This window comes from Oncorhynchus mykiss, chromosome 9 (assembly GCF_057628025.1).
Source record: "Oncorhynchus mykiss isolate SJ-2025 chromosome 9, ASM5762802v1, whole genome shotgun sequence".
In the NCBI taxonomy this organism is placed as follows: domain Eukaryota; kingdom Metazoa; phylum Chordata; class Actinopteri; order Salmoniformes; family Salmonidae; genus Oncorhynchus; species Oncorhynchus mykiss.
Genome location: NC_143030.1, coordinates 71,359,877 through 71,378,291, shown reverse-complemented (window position 1 = coordinate 71,378,291; position 18,415 = coordinate 71,359,877). Strand labels below are relative to the sequence as shown.

The 18,415-nt window shown below is 44.9% G+C and overlaps 1 protein-coding gene across 3 annotated transcripts in view; it reads left to right on the top strand.

Moving 5' to 3' along the window:
* Positions 1 to 15,037, top strand: part of LOC110531240 (zinc finger protein 385A-like) — a 148,142-nt gene extending 133,105 nt beyond the window's left edge. For all 3 annotated transcript variants that reach the window (XM_036988730.2, XM_090185230.1, XM_090185229.1), the window contains 4 exons: positions 2,044 to 2,400; positions 12,691 to 12,875; positions 14,169 to 14,261; positions 14,618 to 15,037. In XM_036988730.2, coding sequence (XP_036844625.2) covers positions 2,044 to 2,400; positions 12,691 to 12,875; positions 14,169 to 14,261; positions 14,618 to 14,890 — 908 coding nt within the window. In that variant the 3' untranslated portion in view covers positions 14,891 to 15,037. The remainder of the gene's footprint in view (positions 1 to 2,043; positions 2,401 to 12,690; positions 12,876 to 14,168; positions 14,262 to 14,617) is intronic.
* Positions 15,038 to 18,415: the final 3,378 nt, after the last annotated feature.

Here is an 18,415-nt window from a genome sequence, read left to right as displayed (position 1 = left end):
GAACCCAGAGCCCTAAAAGGGACTGGAGAGCTGAACCCAGAGCTCTAAATGGACTGGAGAGCTGAACCCAGAGCTCTAAATGGGACTGGAGAGCTGAACCCAGAGCTCTAAAGGGGACTGGAGAGCTGAACCCAGAGCCCTAAAGGGGACTGGAGAGCTGAACCCAAAGCTCTAAATGGGACTGGAGACCTGAACCCAGAGCTCTAAAGGGGACTGGAGAGCTGAACCCAGAGCTCTAAAGGGGACTGGAGAGCTGAACCCAGCCAAGCTGTACTGATCTGGCCTGGTTATTCATTCACCATAGTTTCTAGAACTATGGGCTCGGCACAATAGTGTTTAAGAGGCCAGTCTGACAATCTCTGTAGCCTACAGCCATGCAGTCACTCAATGAACGAGGCTCTGAGAGACTTCCCAGAGGGAAGGAGAGACAAAACAAGCCTGCCATGATCTAACTGTGAAATAATGATTTTTTCCATCAAAGACTTTCTTGTGACACTGGACCCTCAGCCATTTCCCCGGCCAATAGTGTGTGTGTGTGTGGGTTGTTAGTCTGAGTCAGAGGTGGGACAGAGGCCAGGCGGAGAGAGGAGAGAGGGCACCCTGCAGCATAATGAATAATGCTGAGTGTTCATTAGAACAGAGATGGTTTTCTAAACTCATAAATCACTTAGGATGGCCAGAGAGAAGAGGGCTGGAGGGTTAGGGTACACAGGGGATAAATACCACTCCTGTCTCCTCCTGTAACCACAATACCTGACCACACACATCAGCCAGAGGAGAGGAGAGGGCTGGAGGGACACAGGCTCCCTGCCTACCCTGTTACACCAATGCCTGACCATACACACTGGGTACCATACCCCTAGAGCCCCAACACGGCTGGGTGGAGGAGGGCTGGATGGGGCCCCCTTCCTCCCCTATAGCCTACCTAAAGGAACACCTGGACATACACTGAGGATACACCCTACCCCAACACACCCACCTGGTAACTGGCACTGACGTGCGTGGTGGAGAGATCTGAGGTGGTGGCGAGGAGTGTGTATGTACACGGCACACGCATGTTCTATGTGGTGTCATTTTCAGTGCGTGAAGGTAGAAGTTCAGCATGCAGAGCAGCTGGAAGCTCCTCTAATGTAGAACGTCCTATTTGCCTGGGAAACCAGTGGAATTGAAAGCACTCAACAACAGCGTTATCATTTGATACATCGAGAAGAGACAACAGCTTTTTTATTTGGCCGTCTGAATCGAATACAATGCAGTTTATATGCAGAAAGTCGGTAGGCTACCTCTTCAGGGAGAGACCGACATGGATACAGTAACAGAACAATCATCCAATGATCAGGCTCCATACAGTCTGCGTCCGGATTGGCACCATATTCCTTATGTGCACTACTTTTGACTATGGCATCGCTCCGGTCAGAAGCAGTGCACTATGGAAAATGAGACTAGGGGGCGCTGGTCAACAGTAGTGCACTATACAATTAGTGAGAGCAGAGAAGTACTATGACACTTCAAAAGAGAAAACATGTCTGTTGAAGTTACAGTGTTGTCCCCAGACATATATACAGTATATGCCATGTGTTCGTACAGTATTTCATTATATATATGGCATTGGCTCTGTCCCTGGTTTCAGGCCTGCTTCCTCCAATCCCCATATATAATTGCTATAGTAACACTAGACAATGATAAGGTCATACTGAATACTAAAATACTTCCCCATAATGGCAGGCCAGTGTTTTGCTTTTGGAGTCCTTTACATTAGTGAGTTAAAATTAGCTGAAAATGGTGTTTGCGTGATCTCAGAACCAGCCAGTGTATTGTAGTTGAAGGGCTTGGGTTGGGTAAGGATGTGGTTGGTCACATGTTAAAAGGAAACATTTTGACTTTGCTTCACCACATACATACTTGAAAGGCATCATCGAAAGTCTATTGTAAACACTTCATTGTTTTAGTTACACACTTTTACTCAGAAAAACAAGTCTGTTTAGATGTTGTGCCAACACTGCATTTCATTTGACATCATATTTTTACTCTCTCCCTTTCTAGATGAACCACGCCTCACTCTGCCACCACTGTTAAACAGGGGGCCTCTCATGACCCCGCCTGGGCCCCTACCCCCACTGCCTCCCCTCTCCACCCACGACTCCCCCCTTGCCTCCTCCGTGTATCCCATGCTGACCACCCCCACCCTCACGCCTTCTCCCCTTCTCCCCTCATCCTCTGACTACCCCGTGGGTTTCAACACCACCATCCCTGAGCAGAGTGGTGTTCCAGTGGCCCCTGTGGCTCCCGGGACCCCAGCCGGCCCAGAGACAGAGGAGGACAAGGTCAAGAAGCTCCTCTACTGCTCACTGTGCAAAGTGTCCGTCAACTCCCTCTCACAGCTGGAGGCTCACAACAAAGGTACATAGCTTAGAGTATGGGTGTATGGTATGGTGGCCCTCTCAGGTCACTAATCTAGGAGAGGACACTTAGTAGTCATCTGAATAGTTAGTACTTCAAGGGCTGGTTCACTATTTTTTAACCAATTCTCAATTTTTTTAATGTAAATGTCATGTTATAGAAAGGTCCAGATACTTTTTTTTCAATTTCACATGGTTTTGAGAAACCTACCCCACCCGCCATAGACTTTCTCATTGCTCGTTCTGCAGTATGAGGGACACGGAAAACATGAACAAAGGCTCCAATAACACCTAAATAAGTCATTTTAGAAACTGCAAATCTCTCAGTATGGTGATGCAGGTCTTTAGATGTTGTACACCTTGATACAAATGATATACACTACCGTTCAGAAGTTTTGGGTCACTTAGAAATGTCCTTGTTTTTGAAAGAAAAGCTCATTTTTTGTCCATTAAAATAACATCAAATTGATCAGCAATACAGTGTAGACATTGTTAATGTTGTAAATGACTATTGTAGCTGGAAACGGCTTATTTTTTATGGAATATCTACACAGGCGGACAGAGGCCCATTATCAGCAACCATCTCTCCTGTGTTCCAATGGCACGTTGTATTAGCTAATCCAAGTTTATCATTTTAAAAGGCTAGAAGCCAGGAGAGCCTGCAGACTTCTGCAGAGTTCTGTCTTACTATCCAGTTCTGTGCCCAAACAAATTCAGCTTCTACTTTTAAAAATCCACCTTTCCAGAAACAAGTCTCTCACCATTGCTGCTTGCTATAGACCACCTTCTGCTCTCCCTGCTGTGCCCTGGACACCATATGTGAATTGATTGCCCCCCATCTATCTTCAGAGCTCGTGCTGCTAGGTGAACTAAACTGGGACACGCTTAACACCTCGGCCATCCTACAATCTAAGCTTGATGCCCTCAATCTCCTCAATCTCACACAAATTATCAATGAACCTACCAGGTACAACCCCAAATCTGTAAACACAGGCGCCCTCATAGATATCATCCTAACCAACCTGCCCTCCAAATACACCTCTGCTGTTTTCAACCAGGATCTCAGCGATCACTGCCTCATTGCCTGCGTCCGTAATGGGTCTGTGGTCAAACGACCACCCCTCATCACTGTCAAACGCTCCGGAAAACAAGGTATCCTGTAAGGATATTGACCTCATTCCATCAGTAGAAGATTCCTGGTTATTCTTTAAAAGTGCTTTCCTCACAATCTTAAATAAGCATGCCCCATTCAAAAAATGTAGACCCGGGAACAGATATAGCCCTTGGTTCACTCCAGACCTCACTGCCCTTGACCAGCAAAAAAACATCCTGTGGCTTTCTGCATAAGCATCGATTAGCATCGAATAGCCCCTGTGATGTGTAGGAAACACTGCCACCACCGATAAATCCATGATAATTGAGAATTTAAAAAAGTTTTTTTTTTTACGGCTGTCCATGCTTTCCACCTGGCTACCACTACCCCTGTCAACAGCCCTACACCCCCCAAAGCAACTTGCGCAAGCCTTCCCCATTTCTCAGTTCACCCAAATCCAGTTAGCTGATTTTGTGAAAGAGCTGCAAAATCTGGACCCCTACAAACCAGCCGGGCTAGACAATCTGGACCCTCTCTTTCTAAAATTATACGCCAAAATTATTGCAACCCCTATTACTAGCCTGTTCAACCTCTCTTTTGTATCATCTGAAATCCCCAAAGATTGGAAAGCTACCGCAGTCATCCCCCTCTTCAAAGGGGGAGACACTAGACCCAAACTGCTACAGACCTACATCTATCCTATCCTGCCTTTCTAAGGTTTTTGAAAGCCAAGTTAACAAACAGATCACCGACCATTTCAAATCCCACCTTCTCCGCTATACAATCTGGTTTCCCAGCTGGTCATGGGTGCACCTCAGCCACGCTCAAGGTCCTAAACGATATCATAACCGCCATCGATAAGAGACAATACTGTGCAGCTGTATTCATCAACCTTGGTCAAGGATTTTGACTCTCATCACATTCTTATCGGCAGCCTTGGTTTCTCAAATGATTGCCTCGCCTGGTTCACCAACTGCTTCTCAGACAGAGTTCAGTGTGTCAAATCAGAGGGTCCGTTGTCCGGACCTCTGGCAGTCTCTATGGGGGTGCCACAGGGCTCAATTCTCGGGCCGAATCTTTTCTCTGTATACATCATTGAGGTCGCGCTTGCTGCTGGTGATTCTCTGATCCACCTCTACGGAGATGACACCATTTTGTGTTAACTAACCTCCAGATGAGCTTCAATGCCATACACCTCTCCTTCCGTGGCCTCCAACTGCTCTTAAATGCAAGTAAAACTAAATGCATGCACTTCAACCGATCGCTGCCCACACCTATCCATCCAGCATCACTACTCTGGACGGTTCTGACTTATGTGGACAACTACAAATACCTAGGTGTCTGATTAGACTGTAAACTCTCCTTCCAGACTCACATTAAGCACCTCCAATCCAAAATTAAATCTAGAATCGGCTTCCTATTTCGCAACAAAGCATCCTACCGATCCTTGACTTCAGTGATGTCATTTACAAAATAGCCTCCAAAACTCTACTCAGCAAATTGGTGCTAACCGTTTTGTCACCAAAGCCCCATTTACTACCCACCACTGTGACCTGTATGCTCTCGTTGGCTGGCCCTCGCTTCATATTTGTCGCCAAACACACTGGCTCCAGGTCATTTATCAGTCTTTGCTAGGTAAAGCCCCGCCTTATCTCAGCTCACTGGTCACCATAGCAGCACCCACACGTAGCACGCGCTCCAGCAGGTATATCTCACTGGTCACCCCCAAAGCCAATTCCTTCTTTGGCCGCCTTTCCTTCCAGTTCTCTGTTGCCAATGACTGGAACGAATTGCAAAAATCACTGAAGCTGGAGACTCATATCTCCCTCACTAACTTTAAGCACCAGCTGTCAGAGCAGCTCACAGATCACTGCACATGTACATAGCCGATCTGTAAATAGCCCATCCAACTACCTCATCCCCCATACGGTTATTTATTAGATTTATTTTGCTCCTTTGCACTCCAGTATCTCTACTTGCACACTCATCTTCTGCACATCTATCACTCCAGTGTTTAATTTGTATAATGTAATTATTTCGCCACTATGGCCTATTTATTGCCTTACCGCCCTTATTTTACCTCATTTGCACACACTGTATGGACACTGTACATACACTGTATAGACCTTTTCTATTGTGTTATTGACTGCATGTTTGTTTATTCCATGTGTAACTCTGTGTTGTTGTTTGTGTCGCACTGCTTTGCTTTATCTTGGCCAGGTCGCAGTTGTAAATGAGAACTTGTTCTCAACTAGCGTACCTGGTTAAATAAAGGTGAAATAAAATAGTTTTAAAAACTATTTTGGGTGTGCTTCCACATGACTGATTTTAGAACTCCTAAATGTCCCAAAGATGCCAGTCAAATCCATTAGGCTCAACCCACCTAACCTTTTAGTCTGTGGCTTGGGGAAGCTGTTCATTTCCCCTTAATTCGCTCTGTGTTCTGGTTCATGTCACACATACACACACACACACACACACCAGTCCCTGTATTACACCTCACCCTTACCCCACACAGCAGTAAGGCAGTGCTGTTAGGGGAATGGGAATGGCCTTGGACTGCCAGACAGACAGACATGATGATAGATAAACATGAAAAGCTTCTTAATGTATAACTAAGTGTCGATCAATGGAAACATAATCAGTGACATCATTACAGTAACCTTTGGAAGGGTTTTTGGGATGGCTGTTTGATTGAGCCCTAGGGACAGGACACACAGAGATTAGGGACAGGACATACAGAGATTAGGGACAGGACACACAGCAATTAGATGTTTGATTGAGCCACAGGGACAGGACACACAGCAATTAGATGTTTGATTGAGCCCTAGGGACAGGACACACAGAGATTAGGGACAGAGGTTAGATGTTTTATTGAGCCCAAGGGACAGGACACACGGCAATTAGATGTTTGATTGAGCCCTAGGGACAGGACACAGAGCAATTAGATGTTTGGTTGAGCCCTAAGGACAGGACACACAGCAATTAGCAATTAGATGTTTGGTTGAGCCCTAGGGAGAGGAATCACTGAGATTAGATGTTTTATTGAGCCCTAGGGACAGGACACACAGAGATTAGATGTTTTATTGAGTAGGGAGAGGACACACCGAGATTAGCTGTTTTATTGAGCCCTAGGGAGAGGACACACAGCAATTAGATGTTTTATTGAGCCCTAGGGAGAGGACACACAGAGATTAGATGTTTTATTGAGCCCTAGGGAGAGGACACACAGAGATTAGATGTTTTATTGAGACCTAGGGAGAGGACACACAGAGATTAGATGTTTTATTGAGCCCTAGGGACAGGACACACAGAGATTAGATGTTTTATTGAGCCCTAGGGACAGGACACACAGAGATTAGATGTTTTATTGAGCCCTAGGGAGAGAACACACAGCAATTAGATGTTTTATTGAGCCCTAGGGAGAGGACACACAGAGATGATATGTTTGGTTGAGCCCCAGGGAGAGGACACACAGAGATTATATGTTTTATTGAGCCCTAGGGACAGGACACACAGAGATTAGATGTTTTATTGAGCCCTAGGGAGAGGACACACAGAGATCAGATGTTTGGTTGAGCCCTAGGGAGAGGACACACAGAGATTATATGTTTTATTGAGCCCTAGGGAGAGGACACACAGAGATTATATGTTTTATTGAGCCCTAGGGAGAGGACACACAGAGATTAGATGTTTTATTGAGCCCTAGGGAGAGGACACACATAGATTATATGTTTTATTGAGCCCTAGGGAGAGGACACACAGAGATTAGATGTTTGGTTGAGCCTTAGGGAGAGGACACACAGAGATTAGATGTTTTATTGAGCCCTAGGGAGAGGTCACACAGAGATTAGATGTTTTATTGAGCCCTAGGGAGAGGACACACAGAGATTAGATGTTTTATTGAGACCTAGGGAGAGGACACACAGAGATTAGATGTTTTATTGAGCCCTAGGGACAGGACACACAGAGATTAGATGTTTTATTGAGCCCTAGGGACAGGACACACAGAGATTAGATGTTTTATTGAGCCCTAGGGAGAGAACACACAGCAATTAGATGTTTTATTGAGCCCTAGGGAGAGGACACACAGAGATGATATGTTTGGTTGAGCCCCAGGGAGAGGACACACAGAGATTATATGTTTTATTGAGCCCTAGGGACAGGACACACAGAGATTAGATGTTTTATTGAGCCCTAGGGAGAGGACACACAGAGATCAGATGTTTGGTTGAGCCCTAGGGAGAGGACACACAGAGATTATATGTTTTATTGAGCCCTAGGGAGAGGACACACAGAGATTATATGTTTTATTGAGCCCTAGGGAGAGGACACACAGAGATTATATGTTTTATTGAGCCCTAGGGAGAGGACACACATAGATTATATGTTTTATTGAGCCCTAGGGAGAGGACACACAGAGATTAGATGTTTGGTTGAGCCTTAGGGAGAGGACACACAGAGATTATATGTTTTATTGAGCCCTAGGGACAGGACACACAGAGATTAGATGTTTTATTGAGCCCTAGGGAGAGGACACACAGAGATTAGATGTTTTATTGAGCCCTAGGGAGAGGACACACAGCAATTATATGTTTTATTGAGCCCTAGGGAGAGGACACACAGAGATGATATGTTTTATTGAGCCCTAGGGACAGGACACACAGAGATTAGATGTTTTATTGAGCCCTAGGGAGAGGAAACACAGAGATTAGATGTTTTATTGAGCCCTAGGGAGAGGACATACAGAGATTATATGTTTTATTGAGCCCTAGGGAGAGGACACACAGAGATTATATGTTTTATTGAGCCCTAGGGAGAGGACACACAGAGATTAGATGTTTGGTTGAGCCCTATGGAGAGGACACACAGAGATGATATGTTTTATTGAGCTCTAGGGAGAGGACACACAGATATTAGATGATTTATTGAGCCCTAGGCAGAGGACACACAGAGATTAGATGTTTTATTGAGCCCTAGGGAGAGGACACACAGCAATTATATGTTTTATTGAGCCCTTGAGCCCTAGGGAGAGGACACACAGAGATTAGATGTTTTATTGAGACCTAGGGAGAGGACACACAGAGTTTAGATGTTTTATTGAGCCCTAGGGACAGGACACACAGAGATTAGATGTTTTATTGAGCCCTAGGGAGAGGACACACAGATATTAGATGTTTGGTTGAGCCCTAGGGAGAGGACACACAGTGATTAGATGTTTTATTGAGCCCTAGGGAGAGGACACACAGAGATTAGATGTTTTATTGAGCCCTAGGGAGAGGACACACAGAGATTAGATGTTTTATTGAGCCCTAGGGAGAGGACACACAGAGATTAGATGTTTTATTGAGACCTATGGAGAGGACACACATAGATTATATGTTTTATTGAGCCCTAGGGACAGGACACACAGAGATTAGATGTTCTATTGAGCCCTAGGGAGAGGACACACAGAGATTAGATGTTTTATTGAGCCCTAGGGACAGGACACACAGAGATTAGGGACAGGACACACAGAGATTAGATGTTTTATTGAGCCCTAGGGACAGGATACACAGAGATTATATGTTTTATTGAGCCCTAGGGAGAGGACACACAGAGATTAGATGTTTTATTGAGCCCTAGGGACAGGACACACAGAGATTAGATGTTTTATTGAGCCCTAGGGAGAGGACACACAGAGATTAGATGTTTTATTGAGCCCTAGGGACAGGACACACAGAGATTAGGGACAGGACACACAGAGATGAGATGTTTTATTGAGCCCTAGGGACATGACACAGTGTTAAAGGAATACAATCAGACTCCTTGTTGATTGCACTCTCTTCTGTTCTTACAGTACAAACACTAATTAATTCTGTACATCCATACAAAAACACACACAAATAATTTACGCTACACAGACAGATATAAAACAAAAAGAGATCAACAGAGACATTCACGCATCTCTGACATCTACTGTGCCTGTAGTTCAATCTGAGAAGATTAACAGTCCAAATCAACTCACAATCTGGAAGCAATATCTCTCATTCCCAAAACAAGAATTTGAAAAATAAAAGCATATGTTGTACAAACAGACAGACAAACAGAGACATGCACAGTGTGACTAGCAGTGCTATGAACAAAAAGAGAGGTTGAGAAGTAAGGTTGTGGATGGGTGTGTATTGAACCGTAATCATACGTTTACAAAACAGTTCCTCGCCGTGTATTGTCTCATTTTCATGTTTGGAGACATCTCCTGTCTGTTTGTGTAGTGTTTCATTGTAACTGTGAGTCAAGCAGCTCGGCACGCAGGACGAGAAAACCCAGACAGGGTTCATCTATTGTCTGCACAGAATAGAACAAAGACCGCAAAAAACTCCAACTCCACATTATTGGCCACAAGTGAAATCAGTCATTCCAGACCTCCCTCCTCCTCCTTCTTCTTTATCCCCCTCCTCCCCCTCCTCCTCCATGTTCTCCTGCTGTAACCTATTACTCACTGCTCAAAGATCAGGGATTTGGGAGAACAAGTCAAAGTAAATGCCAAACTTTGGCACCCTATTCCCTATAGAATGCACTAATTTTGACCAGTGCTCTGTTGAAAAGCAGAGCACCATACAGGAAATAGGGTGCTATTTGGGACGTAAACAAACTCTCGGTCAGACCAAGTGCAAAATGGCGTGATTGAGGTTCTGGGATCGGGGGAGTAGTGGGGACACGGAGGGTAGGACATGACTAGAATTTTTCATCCAAGGACAAAACATGAAATTAGTTATAAAGGAACAATTTTGGTAGCAGGACAAATGTGTGTAATGCTGGAAATAAGAATCATATTTTTAGACTGAGCACACTGCCCTTTTTCTAACACACTAGTTAGAAAGGAACTATTTTGGCACAACAACGTGTATGCTGTCAGTCAATCTAATGCACACAACTTGAACAAGGAATGACACTCATATTTCAGCACCAGAGAGAGCACAGAAAACAGACAGCTCTTTCACTCTTTCAAGGCTAGAAGTTCTTGAGTTTGAATGCACCTTTGTATTGTGATGTCATGACTAATAACCTCTAGATTCAACACATTAATACTACCTTCTGAACGTAATGACCTCGTCATTCAGAGGACCAGCATTAAGAAGACCAGAACTAACATCGTCAGGGCTGTCTGAGTGTGTAATGCAAACCATTTGAACAAGAGAGTAACACTCATATTCGACCACGAGGCAGCTCACAGAACATACTGCACGGTACAACCAAAAGCAGTTGACCTATGCACCGAGTTGACTTCAATATTACAGATGTCATCTAGATGTTGGCACATGACCTCTCAGAAAAGCTAACCCTAACCCAGAACATTCAACTGGCTACCCTAAAAGAACAGAGAGAGATAGACGTCTTTCAGTTCTATGCCAATGTCAACTCTAACAGTGGAGACCATGTACGGTTACAGCCATAACGCCACTACTGTAGCCTACAGCGTTACCACATCACCGTGGCCCTCTAGTGGTTCATATTAATACTACACCTCCCCTCCTAGTCCCATTCCACTCCAGGTGAAGTTTCCCCTAAGACTAGATCTAGGATCAGCTTCCCCTTCCCCAATCCTTACCTTAACCATTAGCGGGGGAAAGGACTAACTGACTCATTATCAGCATATAGGGGTAACTTCACCCTACACCATCAGATTTCACTAACTGTACATGTGCTTTGTGTACTCTACTCTGCTGCCTACCAGTGCTGAGTTAGAGGAAAGTTCAGATCACAGGAGGTTGCTGAGGGGAGGACGATTCATAGTAATGGCCATAACAGAGCTAATGGAATGGAATCAAACCCATGGAAACCATGTTTGATGTATTTGATACCATTCAGCTCCAGCCATTACCACGAGCCCGTCCTCTCCAATTAAGGTGCCACCAACCTCCTGTGGTTCAGATGGCGGTACAGTACAGACTTCTCTAGCCGCTAGTTAATACTCTAACAGCTAGTTAACACATCCTAATTGGGTTATGGGGTTATAGAACAGTTCAATGAGCTGTGGCTGATAGATGGGGATATAGAACAGTTCAATGAGCTGTGGCTGATAGATGGGGCTATAGAACAGTTCAATGAGCTGTGGCTGATAGATGGGGTTATAGAACAGTTCAATGAGCTGTGGCTGATAGATGGGGTTATAGAACAGTTCAATGAGCTGTGGCTGATAGATGGGGTTATAGAACAGTTCAATGAGCTGTGGCTGATAGATGGGGTTATAGAACAGTTCAATGAGCTGTGGCTGATAGATGGGGTTATAGAACAGTTCAATGAGCTGTGGCTGATAGATGGGGTTATAGAACAGTTCAATAAGCTGTGGCTGATAGATGGGGTTATAGAACAGTTCAATGAGCTGTGGCTGATAGATGGGGATATAGAACAGTTCAATGAGCTGTGGCTGATAGATGGGGCTATAGAACAGTTCAATGAGCTGTGGCTGATAGATGGGGTTATAGAACAGTTCAATAAGCTGTGGCTAATAGATGGGGGTATAGAACAGTTCAATGAGCTGTGGCTGATAGATGGGGATATAGAACAGTTCAATGAGCTGTGGCTGATAGATGGGGTTATAGAACAGTTCAATGAGCTGTGGCTGATAGATGGGGTTATAGAACAGTTCAATGAGCTGTGGCTGATAGATGGGGTTATAGAACAGTTCAATGAGCTGTGGCTGATAGATGGGGTTATAGAACAGTTCAATAAGCTGTGGCTGATAGATGGGGCTATAGAACAGTTCAATGAGCTGTGGCTGATAGATGGGGTTATAGAACAGTTCAATAAGCTGTGGCTGATAGATGGGGGTATAGAACAGTTCAATGAGCTGTGGCTGATAGATGGGGATATAGAACAGTTCAATGAGCTGTGGCTGATAGATGGGGGTATAGAACAGTTCAGCATGGTGTATACACTTATGTTAGTTTTTGGGGTGATGTCATCCTGGACTAAAGACTGATGCTTTGTGTGTGTGTGTGTGTGTGTGTGTGTGTGTGTGTGTGTGTGTGTGTGTGTGTGTGTGTGTGTGTGTGTGTGTGTGTGTGTGTGTGTGTGTGTGTGTGTGTGTGTGTGTGTGTGTGTGTGAGTGAATGAAGGATTGAATGCATTTTTACTTTGTGTCTTGACCCATCCCTCACGGGATAGTTAGACACCATTTTCTTTAAGTCAATTAAAGAAAACTTGTGTGTGTAGGCACCAAACACAAAACTATCCTGGAGGCTCGCAGTGGGCTGGGTCCTATCAAGGCGTACCCTCGGCTGGGCCCCAAACCCCCGGGGGAGCTGGGAGGGGGTCCAGTGGACCCCAACACTGAGGAACGCACCTTCCACTGTGAGATCTGCAACGTGAGGGTCAACTCTGAACTGCAACTCAAACAGGTGAGGAAGATGGTGTGTCCGTGCGTGCATGTGCGTGCGTGTGTGTGTGTGGGATTTGCAACATGCGGGTCAACCCTGAACTGCAACTCAAAGAGGTGAGAGAGGCGGGGGCCACATACAGAAGACCCCTTTATCTAGATTACTTCTCATTTTTACACTAGGCCCCTAAAGACCCCTAGAGGTGATGTCTCATTTTCACACTAGGCCCCTAAAGACCCCTAAAGGTGATGTCTCATTTTCACACTAGGCCCCTAAAGACCCCTAGAGGTGATGTCTCATTTTCACACTAGGCCCCTAAAGACCCCTAGAGGTGACTACACATTTTCACACTAGGCCCCTAAAGACCCCTAGAGGTCACTTCTCATTTTCACACTAGGCCCCTAAAGACCCCTAGAGGTGATGTCTCGTTTTTACACTAGGCCCCTAAAGACCCCTAGAGGTGATGTCTCATTTTCACACTAGGCCCCTAAAGACCCCTAAAGGTGATGTCTCATTTTCACACTAGGCCCCTAAAGACCCCTAGAGGTGATGTCTCATTTTCACACTAGGCCCCTAAAGACCCCTAGAGGTGACTACTCATTTTCACACTAGGCCCCTAAAGACCCCTTGAGGTGATGTCTCATTTTTACACTAGGCCCCTAAAGACCCCTAGAGGTGATGTCTCATTTTCACACTAGGCCCCTAAAGACCCCTAAAGGTGATGTCTCATTTTCACACTAGGCCCCTAAAGACCCCTAGAGGTGACTACTCATTTTCACACTAGGCCCCTAAAGACCCCTAGAGGTGATGTCTCATTTTCACACTAGGCCCCTAAAGACCCCTAGAGGTGACTACTCATTTTCACACTAGGCCCCTAAAGACCCCTAGAGGTGATGTCTCATTTTTACACTAGGCCCCTAAAGACCCCTAGAGGTGATGTCTCATTTTCACACTAGGCCCCTAAAGACCCCTAGAGGTGACTACTCATTTTCACACTAGGCCCCTAAAGACCCCTAGAGGTGGCTACTCATTTTCACACTAGGCCCCTAAAGACCCCTAGAGTTGACTACTCATTTTCACACTAGGCCCCTAAAGACCCCTAGAGGTGACTACTCATTTTCACACTAGGCCCCTAAAGACCCCTAGAGGTGACTACTATTCCAAATTGACCGCCAGCACGTACTCCTTATGTACTAACTGAGAAGATTGGATCAGTGAAATAATTATGGTGCAACCGCAGTCGCCATATGACTGTGTCGGTCCTGGATCGTCTGGCTGCTGTCTAACCCTTTATATCGCTCTCCCTCCCTGCAGCACATATCTAGTCGAAGGCACCGGGACGGAGTGGCAGGGAAACCTAACCCTCTTCTCAGCCGACACAAGAAGCACAGGGTAGCTGACCTCACGGTAACCTTTCACTTCTGATCACTTACCTGACCTCTACTGGGCCAAGGCTAGTTTAACTAATGATTATCCCTTGCCAGGGCTAGCTCAAATTCACTAGTTTATCCACTGATAGTGAGGAGGTTGTTTTCTGAGTAATCAGTAGGTGCATTACTAATGCCCTGAAGTTCCATTTTGGAATGTGCTGGACATACAGTCTAATCAGAAGCCTCTGTGTTAAGACAGATCAAATAGTTTCAAACTGAAATGGTATTCTATATTTGTTTTGCGCTACATGTGTTCAGCGTCTGCCACTAAACTCCCTCTCTCCCTCTCTCCCTCCCTCCCTCTCTCCCTCTCTCCCTCTCTCCCTCCCTCAGTCCTCTCTGAACTTCTCTAAGGATCTCTCCAAATGTTTGGGGGCAGGGCTCTTGCCCAGTCCCCTGGCTGTTGCTGCGGCGATGGCTGCAGCCGCTTCCTCGAACCACCAATTGGCTCAGCTTCGTGCTGCAGCAGCGTCTTCGGCCCAGCACCACCCGCATCACCACCACCACCACCTATTACAGGGCCCACCTCTCAGCCATGCCATCTTAAGACCCGCCCCCGGGCCCATGCGCACCTCCCACGTGCCAATCCTCTTCTCTCCTTACTGACTCCACCTCCTCCACCTCGGGCAGTCAGGAGCAGGCACTACAAAAGCACACTGTGAATAAATAAATGTATAGGGTAAACAAACAAACCATCGGTAAACAAAGAAACATGTAGATGAGAAGAAATTAAAGGGAAGAGAGCACCTGAAAGAAGGAGATGGAGTCCCTCGTTTTCCTTTTTCCCTGAGCTAAAACTCTCCTTCCATCTCAGAGGCTTGTGACTGTGAGTGATAGACTGATGGAGAGAGAAGGAGAGAGAGGGCAATAGGAGGAGAGATACTCAGTATGCATTGGATGGACTGCAGTATGCTTGTTCATCTCTCACCTCTCTCTCCCCACACACTGTGAGATCCATCACACTGATGGCTCTTATAAAACACACACACACACACACACACACACACACACACACACACACACACACACACACACACACACACACACACACACACACACACACACACACCTCTATTGCAACTAACTTTCAGTACAGTATGTGATGGGTATACATACTCTTTCCTCATCATTCTGGTCTTAAGTGTTCTTACTGTACTATGCACCTCCAAACCAAGAGAATAATGTCACTGCAGTATGTCAGTTCAGAGAGAATAATGTCAGTGTATGTCAGTTCAGAGAGAATAATGTCACTGCAGTATGAAAGTTCAGAGAGAATAATGTCACTGCAGTATGTCAGCACAGAGAGAATAATGTCACTGCAGTATGTCAGTTCAGAGAGAATAATGTCACTGCAGTATGTCAGCACAGAGAGAATAATGTCACTGCAGTATGTCAGTTCAGAGAGAATAATGTTACTGCAGTATGTCAGTTCAGAGAGAATAATGTCACTGCAGTATGTCAGCACAGAGAGAATGTCACTGCAGTATGTCAGTTCAGAGAGAATGTCACTGCAGTAGGTCAGTACAGAGAGAATAATGTTACTGCAGTATGTCAGTTCAGAGAGAATAATGTCATTGCAGTAGGTCAGCACAGATATAATAATGTCACTGCAGTATGTCAGTTCAGAGAGAATAATGTCACTGCAGTATGTCAGTACAGAGAGAATAATGTCACTGCAGTATGTCAGTACAGAGAGAATAATGTTGCTGCAGTATGTCAGCACAGAGAGAATAATGTCACTGCAGTATGTCAGTTCAGAGAGAATAATGTCACTGCAGTATGTCAGTTCAGAGAGAATAATGTCACTGCAGTATGTCAGTTCAGAGAGAATAATGTTACTGCAGTATGTCAGAGAGAATACTGTTACTGCAGTATGTCAGAGAGAATGTCACTGCAGTATGTCAGTACAGAGAGAATAATGTTGCTGCAGTATGTCAGCACAGAGAGAATAATGTCACTGCAGTATGTCAGTTCAGAGAGAATAATGTTACTGCAGTATGTCAGAGAGAATACTGTTACTGCAGTATGTCAGAGAGAATGTCACTGCAGTATGTCAGTACAGAGAGAATAATGTTGCTGCAGTATGTCAGCACAGAGAGAATAATGTCACTGCAGTATGTCAGTTCAGAGAGAATAATGTCACAGCAGTATGTCAGAGAGAATGAGGTTACTACAGTATGTCAGAGAGAATAAGGTTACTGCAGTATGTCAGCACAGAGAGAATAATGTTACTGCAGTATGTCAGCACAGAGAGAATAATGTTACTGCAGTATGTCAGTTCATAGAGAATAATGTCACTGCAGTATGTCAGCACAGAGAGAATAATGTCACTGCAGTATGTCAGTTCGGAGAGAATAATGTCACTACAGTATGTCAGCACAGAGAGAATAATGTCACTGCAGTATGTCAGAGAGAATAATGTTACTGCAGTATGTCAGAGAGAATAAGGTTACTGCATTATGTCAGAGAGAATAAGGTTACTGCAGTATGTCAGCACAGAGAGAATAATGTCACTGCAGTATGTCAGCACAGAGAGAATAATGTCACTGCAGTATGTCAGCACAGAGAGAATAATGTTACTGCAGTATGTCAGTTCAGAGAGAATAATGTTACTGCAGTATGTCAGTTCAGAGAGAATAATGTTACTGCAGTATGTCAGTTCAGAGAGAATAATGTTACTGCAGTATGTCAGAGAGAATAATGTTACTGCAGTATGTCAGCACAGAGAGAATAATGTCACTGCAGTATGTCAGCACAGAGAGAATAATGTCACTGCAGTATGTCAGCACAGAGAGAATAATGTTACTGCAGTATGTCAGTTCAGAGAGAATAATGTTACTGCAGTATGTCAGTTCAGAGAGAATAATGTTACTGCAGTATGTCAGTTCAGAGAGAATAATGTCACTGCAGTATGTCAGCTCAGAGAGAATAATGTCACTGCAGTATGTCAGTTCAGAGAGAATAATGTTACTGCAGTATGTCAGTTCAGAGAGAATAATGTTACTGCAGTATGTCAGTTCAGAGAGAATAATGTCACTGCAGTATGTCAGAGGTCTTTGCTATAATAATAAATGTGTCTAGTCATGTATAACTGTGGCAATACTCCACATTACTGTAAATTCCTCTTCCTGCTCTTGGGGGCACAATCAAAGTGAGAAAGCAACATTGTTCCTCATTGGTGGTGAACCCTAGGTTCTCTTCCAATTGGCCCTGGCCCTGGGTGCTTCTCCAATTGGTTAAAGGTGACCCTAGGTCCTTCTCCCATTGGTGGCCCTATATGTCCTTGTTAGATTATTACTGTGGGTGACAACAGGCAGTCTCTTCCCGATGTGTGAAGCGTGGAGGTCAGGGAGAGGAGAAAATGACTGCAGGGTACTGTGCCCTCCTGTCGTTCCTGTGGCAGTGCTAGGTGAGAGGAGGGCCAGCGCAGATCAGTAGAGACATTCATCTAATTCACTGTGTAGGAGGCCGAGACATGCTGCTGTTTGAAAATAGACTAACAACAAAGATGTCTGCATTGGAAATGTGTCAACCTCTATAGGGATAACAGCTAACCTCTATAGGGATCACATCTAACCTCTATAGGGATCACAGCCAACCTCTATAGGGATCACATCTAACCTCTATAGGGATCACATCTAACCTCTATAGGGATAACAGCTAACCTCTATAGGGATCACATCTAACCTCTATATGGATCACAGCTAACCTCTATAGGGATAACAGCTAACCTCTATAGGGATCACATCTAACCTCTATAGGGATAACAGCTAACCTCTATAGGGATCACATCTAACCTCTATAGGGATCACAGCTAACCTCTATAGGGATCACAGCTAACCTCTATAGGGATCACATCTAACCTCTATAGGGATAACAGCTAACCTCTATAGGGATCACATCTAACCTCTATAGGGATCACAGCTAACCTCTATAGGGATCACAGCTAACCTCTATAGGGATCACAGCTAACCTCTATAGGGATCACAGCTAACCTCTATAGGGATCACATCTAACCTCTATAGGGATCACAGCTAACCTCTATAGGGATCACATCTAACCTCTATAGGGATCACAGCTAACCTCTATAGGGATCACAGCTAACCTCTATAGGGATAACAGCTAACCTCT